Below are 11,598 nucleotides of genomic sequence, written 5' to 3'. Positions count from 1 at the left end.
ATATGCTTTTCTAAAAAATTCAATAAAAACCTTTTGAGTTAAAAAATAAATAAATAAATAAATAATAATTCCCAGAGAACCATGTTGCCATTTTCGATAAAGGAACCAACCTAAAAAAAAAATCAGTCTTTGAGCTTCTTGAAATCGATTAATGAAATTGTAATGAATAATGTCAACATATTAAGAATAAATCAACAGAAATAGTGTGAACAGTAAATGAAAATAAATAAAAAATGAAGAATTTTATCAATCTTAATACCAGATTGTAATTGTATTAGGTTGCAAGATTACATTCATGAAATACTAGCACAAAGAAAGAATGATACACTCACAATCTATGTTGTGGGGGAAAGGAGGTAACTGCGGACTATAAAAAATATATACTTTTTCTAGCCCTCTGGTTCCCCATATTTGTCAGTCATATTTAAGCTTGTATATATTCTATTTTGAAAGTAGTTAAAAAGTCTGCCAGCATGTATTGTTATCTTGCAGACTAGTCCATTGTTTCAGTTTAATCAAAAGGATTATTGTCCACCAGTCCTGTAGGAATGTACATCACACTAGGAGGTCTCATGTATTAAAAAGGCACACAGACAGAGCTCTATGTTTAATTACAGAGGACTGCATTGTGTATTTAAATGTAAATGTGTCTGGATTGTGATCTCTCCTGTTTAAACTAGAGATGAGCGGGCTCGGATTGCGCTAATCCGAGCCCACCCGAACAGTGCGGATCCGAACGGGATCCGAGCACTGTTCGGATATTTCCGGCGGGCAAAAAAATTAAAACAAGGCTCTGTCGTCCAAGTCTCGCATCGAATCTCGCGAGGGGTGGGAGGGAGGGCCCAGAACAATTCCATCTTGTACCTCTTTTTTGGCATTATGTGCTCAAGCTACCTCGGTGCAACCTTTTGGCCTAAAAACAATATTGTGAGGTGTTCAGAATAGACTGGAAATTAGTGGAAATGATTGTTATTGAATGTTATTGAGGTTAATAATAGCGTAGGAGTGAAAAAAAAAACCACAAAACTGGTTTTTAGCACTTTTTATGTTTTTTTCTAAATAAATCCGAATCCAAAACCTTAAATCCGAACCAAAACCTTTCATCAGGTGTTTTGCGAAACAAATCCGAACCCAAAACCTCAAGCATATCCGAACACAAAACACGAGACACCAAAAGTGGCCGGTGCACATCCCTAGTTTAAACCAACTCTTCTGTATAGCCACAGAACAATACCTGTTCCTAATTAAATCAGGAGTGACTCATCTGCTATCCCTTTGTCTGTATGTTTACCTGTGAATAAGGTAAACACAGAAAAGGATCAATCAGGCAGATCCTGAAATTGCTGATTAGGTAATTTTTGAACAGCAAATTGGCATTCACTACCAAGTGATAGCTGAAGTCAAGCTGGCGTTGAGATATAGATCTCTGCCCCTGACAGGAAAGGGACAATTGGTCCATGGAGTACTGCCGTTGCCCTGATCTACATCTCCAGGTCTTGGGGAGCTATGTGTCCGCCGAAAGCGGAGTGACAGTGTCTTAGGGCCGCTACGTTTGCTGGTAGTCTTAAAAGAGAGAGGGCTTGAATTGATAGACAGCAGTCCCTGTAAGTGACAAAGATACTGGTGAGGTGATTTCAATACACCCTGTATGTTGTCTGTGCCAGACTGTAGTGTTATTTGTTGCAAGTTATTATTTAAATATGTGTATTGCTGTTTGGTGCTACCATTTTGTTAAATAAACTTATATGTTTAATTTCGGATATTTGCCTGGGTGATTTTGAACCTTGGATAGGTACCGGGTAGGCCAGCTGTGCGGCGCTGAAGGTTACGTTATTCTCGCATATGTATAAGAAAAAGATTTAATAATTAATATGACAATTAAAATACTTAGCTTCGATAGGTTGCTAGACACACACGTAATTCCCCGGATTTACAGCAGGGAGACCCCACATTCAACAAGCAGCCCCCAAGTTGAATCATGCATCCTATAATACTTTGATGGAGGAGCTCTGGCACAGCCTTCCTGACTCACCTGCGAGGTCTAAAGGAGGTCTGAACTGTGCCATCCGTATATAATAATTTTCCTTACACTAAAGTGAATGCAGATGCAATATGGACAGTTGATGACAGTATCATTCTGAGCAAAACAGCTAAGTTTGCAAACTGAGCTATTACATCCATATATTGCTTAACAACAAACATTACAACAAATACTTAAGAGTACACAAATACTCTATCTGTTGTAAAACCAACATTACCTTAAATTGGTAAATAACCATTGTCTGAGCTGAGTTTAGGGACATAGTTAGTCCACTGTACTAGGTTTAGGGAAAACATGGTCATAAAAGATAAGTAAATAATGTGATGAAACATCACAGACTTAGGGGTATATTTACTAAACTGCGGGTTTGAAAAAGTGAAGATGTTGCCTATAGCAACCAATCAGATTCTAGTTATTATTTATTTAGAGCATTCTATAAAATGCCTGCTTGAATCTGATTGGTTGCTATAGGCAACATCTCCACTTTTTCAAACCCGCAGTTTAGTAAATATACCCCTTAGTATCTGTTCATAAAGAGACACATAGAAATCAATGATAGACTCCATCTTGTTTCTTAATAAAATGAAAATACTATACTGCTACACAGATATATCATGTATGTATTGCAATGGAACTGCAACTTACTTTATGTAGGTAGAACGAAAATAAACCAAACAAAATATAAACTAAAGACACTTTGGGGTAAATTTATCAAGCTTTGGGTTTAAAACAGTGGAGATGTTGCCTATAGCAACCAATCAGATTCTATCTGTCATTTTGTAGAATGTACTAAATAAATGATAAGTAGAATCTGATTGGTTGCTATAGGCCACATCTCCACTTTTTCAAACCCGCAGATTAATAACTTTAGCGCATTGTGTTTCTAGACACTTTGAACTATGTCATGCCAGTGATCCTGTGGGACCGATTATAATGGGCATTGAACATGTACAGGTGACTTCCCATAGGGGAAACTGGTTTAAAAGCTTTGAACACATCATTCCCTTTGTTGTAGATGAGTTATGCATTTTATTTTTTGATAGGTTACTTGCTTCTGTGTCTTATGTAAATTAGAGGTATTTTCCTCCATTTGTTGCTTTCTAGTTTTAATTTGAATATTTTTATGCTTTCTAAAAAATGCAGTAAAGGGATTCGTTATGCTCTTAAAATTGAAACGCTTATGATGTAGATTTTATAATCTATATATTTAATGATCTATATGTATATTTGTTTATTTTAGCACACATTTACCCTAAGACAGTACTGTAAATGTATCTTCGTCACGGAGCAGCATGGTGGCTTAGTGGTTAGCACTTCTGCCTCACAGCGCTGGGGTCTTGATTTTGATTCCTGATCATAAGCCTTATCTGTATGGAGCTTGTATATTCTCCCCATGTTTGTGTGGGTTTCGTCCCACCAGGGGCAGACTGAGCTGGGGGGCAGGGCGGCATCTGCCCCCCCCAGGCCGGTCCCATAGAGGGCTATCTTGGGCTAGGTCAATGGGCCACCAGCATTTTTTGTCCTTTAAAATAGGCTGCTGAGTTTAGTTTTGCTCCACGGGCTGAACTTTGCCAGCTCTCCCCTGCCCCCCACACTCCAAAAACATACTCATAGGTTAATTCATACTTGCCAACTGTCCCGGAATGTCCAGGAGACTCTTGAAATTTGGGTCGGTACCGGACGAGCAGGCAAGTCTCCCGCATCCCACGACTGCCTAGCCTAAATGACACGATTCATGCGTTATTTTGGCCCTGCCCCCCCCCCCCCCCCCCGCTACAAAACGTCATTTTCATCGCGGGGGGGGGGGGGGGTTGGGGGGCAAAATGACGCATTTGGCCGCGCCCCACCCCCTCCCGCCCTCTAGTCACACTCTTCTCCCGGACTACACTTGCCGAAAGTAGGCAAGTATGGGCAGGGGCGGATCTAGACAATAACTTTACCCGGGGCGATTTTAGGGGGGGCGATTTAAGCCCCGCCCCCTTTCTGATTTCTATGGCTGCCGGTGGCTGCACACTATGTGCAGGTCCGCTCGGCAGTGACAGTGTGCTGCCCGCCTGCTCTGATTGTGTTTAAAACACAATCAGAGCAGCCGGGCAGCACACTGTCCCTGCTGAACGGACCTACACAGTGTGCAGCTGTCGGCAGCAAGCCCCTGCTAGGAGGGGCGATCGTCCTGATCGCCCCCCCCTGGATCCGCCACTGAGTATGGGTTAATTGGCTGCTGACAAAATTAACACTAATGTGTATGTGTGTGTCTGTGTGTTAGGGAATTTAGACTGTAAGCTCCAAAGGGCAGGGACTGATGTGAATGACAAATAGTCTCTGTACAGCGCTGCTGAATTGGTGGCACTATATAAAGAAATGATGATGATCATTATATTGCAAAAAGTAGTAGACTATAAATAGTTTAAATCATATTTAACACAATAATCCCAATTAATAAATAGGAAGAGAACATGTCACTTTTGGGATTCCTGACACCCCCAGCTGCTGTGGAACTATTGTATAAGACACAAGTCCAAACACTGCACAGCTCAGGACTCCACCTGCTTGCTACTCTCCTTATGGACGCTAGAGGGAGCAGTCCACGCACGGAACCTTTGTGCTGTGGCTGGGGAAGTATTAGCAGGACGGACAGGAGATGTCTGTGCAGAGGGGGAAGGTTAGTGTGTGACAGCGGCTGCTAGCTCAGGTCAGGATTGTAATATGTGTGTAGGAGCACTAATGTGAATTATTTTATATATATATATATATATATATATATATATATATTTTTTTATTTATTTATTTATTTTGTAGTCTGAGGTGGGTGTTTGTCTTCTTATTACAAGGTGATCTCTATGTATTATGCCTGCACATGTTACTCTGTTACCCAGGGGCAGCATGAAGTACTACTGTCATATTGTATAATGCCTTGTATATGTGTTAGGTTATATGACAATAATGAATTCTGCATTAGTGTTACTGTACAGCACTAAACTTCATGATTATCCTCTTCTTACTAATGCTCCCACATTCTGATCAAAATAACTACCCCTCATAACATCAAAGCACTACTTACCTCAGTCCATCAGGTCAAGGTGCTATTCACTTCATTATTATTTTTCTTACTTGAACAACAAATGCCACAATGGATAGTGATGTCTCTCTCGGTTGCCTGCTTACTGTCACAGATTATTATTATTATTATTATTATTATTAATAATAATAATAACTTTCACCTCACAGCACTGGTGTCAGGAGTTCAATTCCCGATCATGGCCATATCTGTGTGGAGTTTGTATGTTCTCCCCGTGTTTGCGTGGGTTTCCTCCGGGTGCTCCGGTTTCCTCTCACACTCCAAAAACATACTGGTAGGATAATTGGCTTGTTACAAAAATTAATTATAGTGTATGTATGTGTGTTAGGAAATTTAGACTGTAAGCTCCAATGGGGCAGGGACTGATGTGAATGGCAAATATTCTCTGTACAGCGCTGCTGAATTGGTGGTGCTATAGAAATAAATGTTGATGATGATTTACATAGCACCAGCATACTCCACAGTGCTTTACAATGGGGAAACACAGTAATATTATTGCTATTAACAGACAGACTATAAGGCAACGGGACTTTGCTCGCAAGCTTGCATTCTATAGATTGTCTTTCACCATCTATATTTTTTCTTCTTTTGTTCCCGAGTACCTGTAGCTTTTTCTGTGTGTTTTCGGTGCTTTGTGTAACTTAAAGGACAGTTTGTGACAGGAGACGAAGAAGTGTTTTGTGAGGAGGTACCGACAGTACAGGAGGATGAGTGAGGCATTGGAAAGAAGAGGGTATAGGGGGAGGGAGGCATTGGAAAGAAGAGGGTATAGGGGGAGGGAGGCATTGGAAAGAAGAGGGTATAGGGGGAGGGAGGCATCGGAAAGAAGAGGGTATAGGGGGAGGGAGGCATCGGAAAGAAGAGGGTATAGGGGGAGGGAGGCATCGGAAAGAAGAGGGTATAGGGGGAGGGAGGCATCGGAAAGAAGAGGGTATAGGGGGAGGGAGGCATCGGAAAGAAGAGGGTATAGGGGGAGGGAGGCATCGGAAAGAAGAGGGTATAGGGGGAGGGAGGCATCGGAAAGAAGAGGGTATAGGGGGAGGGAGGCATCGGAAAGAAGAGGGTATAGGGGGAGGGAGGCATCGGAAAGAAGAGGGTATAGGGGGAGGGAGGCATCGGAAAGAAGAGGGTATAGGGGGAGGGAGGCATCGGAAAGAAGAGGGTATAGGGTGAGGGAGGCATCGGAAAGAAGAGGGTATAGGAGGAGAGAGGCATCGGAAAGAAGAGGGTATAGGGGGAGGGAGGCATCGGAAAGAAGAGGGTATAGGGGGAGGGAGGCATCGGAAAGAAGAGGGTATAGGAGGAGAGAGGCATCGGAAAGAGAAGATGGTAGAGGAGGAGGGGGCACATCGACAGCAGTTCTTAAGCATAGAGTACTTTGTTTTGAGTTTGGCTCAATCATAAATTGTAATGCTGTAATTTGCATGGTCCCACTGATGCAGCATTTACAGTGTTAAACTTTGGTTACTTGTTTTATTATTATGTTTTCAGTGGACTAAGAGGGGCAGTTAAAGGACCACTAAACATATAATACAAGTTGCTGCAAAGGAAAGAGCATTCACAAGTGTTTATTTAAAAACTTCCCCTTACTTGACAGTTTGACTTTCGGTTTATACTTACTATGTAGCTGAGTGTAAGGTGGTCTTCTCTGTTGTCAGTCATTTTCTGCAGAAGGTGGCCAAATGTGTAGTGCCCTACAGTGGTATTGCTAACAGGAACTCTGTCCCCTATCTCTCCCCAAAATCACAACTATTTTCCAGTTTAATAAACACATGAATCTTTTATATATTTCTAAACTAAAGTACTTGGATAGAAAATTGCAGAAAACATTTTAATATACAAAACCATAAAGCTTTATAGTAATATACGAATAGAGTTTAGGTAGTATACATGTAAGACTCCATCAGATATGTATATTGTAACCTGAATCACATTTGTCTTTCAGCTGGTGTCCACTGACCCTGAAGTAACGTATTCTCCATCTCAGCATGTGGCTCACAAGGCTGACCTCTCACTTCAGTAAAGTCTCCAGACTTGCAGGTAAACAGGTGCAGGACTTAATAATAACTGGCAAATTGTGTTACTAGTATCTCAAACATGATGTGAAATATAGCAATAAAATATTTAATGACAGTGAATGTAGATTGACAAATATTTTTTTTCTTGTGCACATGACAGATGAATAAAATAGTTACAGTAATTTATCTTAAAAGATAATTAAGATATAGGGGCTTAGTCAATAACATACTGCAAAGAGTAATGACATGGTGTGCCCATAGTAAGCAATTCTATATTGGCTTTTAGTAGTCTATTGTTGTTTGATTAATGTTCTACATGGACCATTTTATTAAAGGGTCCATTTACAGACAACCCCTCCGCTTAGGCTGGGTACAAAAAATGTCTCCCGATGTGATATCTTTAACGATTTTACCAACGACTGAAAGTCCCAATCAGCATTCACACATGAATCACCGATTCATGTGTACAAACTACACGATTTACCTTCAGATCTGTGCTCATTATCTGTCATAACCATCGGCTAAAAAGATCATGACTCTAAACTCTATGGATATCCTGATAGTGAGTGCATACACAGTGCAGGATTGGAAGGACAGTGTTCCATTGCTGAATGAGATATTTCGTCCAGTTTAAAAATCAAATGAAAGTATACGATGAGCTATGGAACAATAATCGTTCATCGTTGGAGCGTACACATTAATGTGATATCGGGCTGAATGGTCGTTTATCGTGTCATTGGCCCGATAATCTGCTGAAAACCCTGTAGTGTGTACCCAGCTTTAGTATAAGCTTAAGCCTAGGGGCAGCATGGTGGCTAAGTGGTTAGTACTTCTGCCTTACAGCACTGGGGTCATGAGTTTGATTCCTGACCATGGCCTTATCTGTGAGGAGTTTGTGTGTTCTCCACATGGGTTTCCTCCTGGTGCTCCGGTTCCCTCCCACACTCCAAAAGCATACTAGTAAATTAATTAGCTGTTATCAAATTGACCCGTCTGTCTGTGTGTGTGTGTACGTTAGGGAATTTAGACTGTAAGCCCCAATGGGGCAGAGACTGATGTGAGTGAGTTCTCTGTACAGCGCTGCGGAATTAGTAGCGCTATATAAATAGCTGCTGATGATGATCTCCTCTAGCGATGTGAGGTGCATACAATCCAGCTTAATATAATAGGGGTATAACTGTGGAGGAGGGAGCGGAGGTATCTAAAGAATAATTGATTTTATTGACTTTTTAATTTGTGTAGCATCCTTGTATTTTTGTAAAAATACTGTGGGGGACAAAAAGAATTCCAATTGACTCCAGTATTTGTATGGATGACACGTGTAGATGCCAAACTATGATAACTTTCCCATTTTGTAGTATGTCGGCCGTGGTGTGAGGCTAGCATCCACAGGAGCGTGTTTGCATGCTACAGCACACGGCAGCCACAGAGACCGCAGGCTCCCTCCACTATTTGGTGCAGCCTGGACCCCAAGTTGGATGACTTCCTTGTCCCCCGCATGATGTCCATCAGCCCATTAGAGAGTTTGCTTTCCTCTCGCTTTTCATTGCCCAAACCTGAGGCCTCGATTACACAGGAGGAGCCTGAAGACAATGACAGGGCCTACGAATGCCCCACTCATCAGGACGTTGACCACATGGGTGAGGACGTTGGGCACAACGACGCCGTGCAGTGTAAGAACGTCCTGAAGATCAGGCGGAGAAAGATGAACAGACACAAGTACAAGAAGCTGCAGAAACGTATTAAGTATCAGCGGAGGAAGGTGATGGATAAGCGCAGAGTAAGGAAGCAGGTAAGGAACTGGTTCTGTTCTTTTAGATTTAGAGCACAAATAACAGGTCTTCAGCTGAATTAAATCTCCCAGAATGCTGTAGATGTTATACTAAGGAAATATCAACATTTTATCATTGAAATCGTGTGCCCTTACATTGTTATTAGAGATGCTCACTGACCCCCGTGAAGTGGTTTTGGTTTTGGATCTGGATTAGCTTCGTGTTTTGGTTTTGGCAAAACCACCCTCGTGTGTTTTGGTTTTGTATTTTTTTAGAAAAATTGCTATAAAATATGCTAAAATCCCATCATTTTGCTTTTTTTTTGTTCCTACATTATTATTAACCTCAATAACACTAATTTCAAGTCAACTGCAGTCAATTTTGACCACCTCACAGATCACAATATTATTTTCATACACGTTCAGACAAATACTGCAGCGACCTGGCTGGATGGTAAGCGACAGAGCAATGACACAAACACACGGCAGTTCCTAGTACATCTAGGACACATTGGCACACAGCAGTGGCAGAAAAGAAAAGTCAGAAGAAAAGCCTGTAAGGCCTAATATTTGTAGTTCAGCAATGACAATTAGCAATGGTGCGAGGAGGACACTGAAGTAGAAGCATTTCTATGGGAGCACGCACGCAGTTGTTGGGCGGCACACTGGGGTGGGGTCACGTATGCGGAATTTGAGCAGTGGAGTGGGGGCACGCCGGAGGAATTTGGGCGGTGCACTGTGGGGTGGTGGGCATGCCCGAGGAAGTTGGGTGGCGCGCACAAAACCCGATCATAGAGGGTGGTCATTATACGGGGACTGTTGTGGGCGATTAAGCTAGGGGAACAGATACAAACGTTACAGAGATGGTAATGACAATGACGGTTGAACTCACTGTGACCTGCTCCTGTATTGAGATGGTATTCCAATAATCATAATAGAAAAATTTACATATTTAACACTGTAGCAAATGGTGTTGAGCATATATTGGGAGGACGGGTACTAGTGGGGAACTGAACAGCATCAATTTCTTTTTATGTTTTATATCAGTTTTAATGATCAGCATGTTTTGTTAATATAAAAAATGCATTTATTCACATCAGTAATGTAGTTTACTGTTGATAATCCAGGCTTTCTATTGCTTTCTATGGCTTATTATGCCATTCATTGACTTGGATATTGTGCTGTACAGAACAGAGTATAATTATGTGCTCAGTATACACACACACACAGTGGTGGTATTTCCCTATTTACATGCACAATTATTGTCACAATAGTCTCTTTCTGACTGCGGCCAACTGGTGGTTTGGCAGGTTTTCAATTTTAAATGCTCTCTTGGGGTTTCCCTCTTTTTACCCATTTAACTAATTGCTTAATAGCAACTGAGAAGACTCTAATGCACTTGAGAATGTGTTTGTTTCCCATATTTAGGGCAGTAAGTGATAATGTTTCCTGTGTGGTTAAGAATCCAAGGACATTAAAAGTCACCGAGGTTCCGATGAGCTGTATAAATTCAGCCTGTGTCCCCTTCCTTTATATCCATATAATATTTATTGTGTACTTATAGTCTAAAAACAGAATGCCTCATCCCCTACACGTGCACCTGTATGTACTATGTATATACATTTTGTCCATAAAATTTAAATAGGCAGAGGTTGTTTTGTCTTGAAAATTGGGGAGCTGGCACTACCAAGTAACAACGCCCCTGTTTTTATCCGAGTTCTTGAAATGCTGCTCTGTTACGGAGCCAATCACTAAGCTGCTTGTTATATCTTACTATGTCTTTATCTGAATGGATTACACATAGTCATTGGTTTACATTATGTCCTGCACATAATCAGCAATTGCATTTCTTCCAGGTCAGTTCACATTATTATTATTTTTTTTAATGTTTTTATTCTGTTTTTCAACAGAAGCGATTTGAAAGAGACTTGAGCCGTATCTGGAGAAAAGCTGGTCTGAAGAAAGCACCCGATGGTTGGATAATGCCAAGTATTTATGTGAAGCATTAATGCCCTGAGAGTGTGCTGCCTTTTATTTTAGAGTTTAATGTATTATAATAAATAAGACATTTACACAACTGGACGTGTATGGTGAAATGAGAGATTGTCCTTCTGGTTACCACGGTAACATGGTACCTTACATTCTAATGTTCATCCGTATTCTCAATGGCCGACCGTCCAATCAGCAGTCGGTGCAGAGATGCTTTATCACACAAACGTCCACAATTCCCTGATATGTCCACAGCCTTACCAGGGCTACGTGGTGGGTTCTGTACTCCCAAAAATGACTGTGCCTCACATGGTTCCTCTCTATTCAGTTCTATCAGTCAGGACTACAAACAGCCACAGATACCTGCCTAATGCACCATTATGTGTTAGATTGCATTCTACATAGATAGAGACCTAGGGCCTGATTCATTAAGAATCTTAACTTAGGAAACTTCTTATTTCAGTCTCCTGGACAAAACCATGTTACAATGCAAGGGGTGCAAATTAGTATTCTGTTTTGCACATAAGTTAAATACTGACTGTTTTTTCATGTAGCACACAAATATAAATTTAAATTTCAGTGTACAAATAAGCTATCAAGTATTTGTGTGCTACATGAAAAAGTCAGTATTTAACTTATGTGCAAAACAGAATACTAATTTGCACCCCTTGCATTGTAACATGGTTTTGTCCAGGAGACT

The 11,598-nt window shown here is 41.1% G+C and overlaps 1 protein-coding gene across 2 annotated transcripts; it reads left to right on the top strand.

Annotated features, from left to right (window-relative positions):
* The first annotated feature begins 4,623 nt into the window (after positions 1 to 4,623).
* Positions 4,624 to 10,986, top strand: AURKAIP1 (aurora kinase A interacting protein 1). Of its 2 annotated transcripts, none has more exons than XM_075189772.1 (4): positions 4,624 to 4,703; positions 7,066 to 7,160; positions 8,497 to 8,930; positions 10,820 to 10,986. In XM_075189772.1, the coding sequence occupies exons 2-4, from the start codon at positions 7,109 to 7,111 to the stop codon at positions 10,916 to 10,918; spliced, it is 585 nt and encodes a 194-aa protein (XP_075045873.1). In that variant the 5' UTR covers positions 4,624 to 4,703; positions 7,066 to 7,108; the 3' UTR covers positions 10,919 to 10,986. The 2 variants fall into 2 exon arrangements, with proteins under 2 accessions (XP_075045873.1, XP_075045872.1); XM_075189771.1 differs by having other exon boundaries at positions 4,663 to 4,733.
* The last annotated feature ends 612 nt before the right edge of the window (positions 10,987 to 11,598 follow it).

This window comes from Mixophyes fleayi, chromosome 11, assembly GCF_038048845.1.
Source record: "Mixophyes fleayi isolate aMixFle1 chromosome 11, aMixFle1.hap1, whole genome shotgun sequence".
NCBI lineage: Eukaryota > Metazoa > Chordata > Amphibia > Anura > Limnodynastidae > Mixophyes > Mixophyes fleayi.
This window is presented reverse-complemented; position numbering and strand designations above follow the sequence as displayed.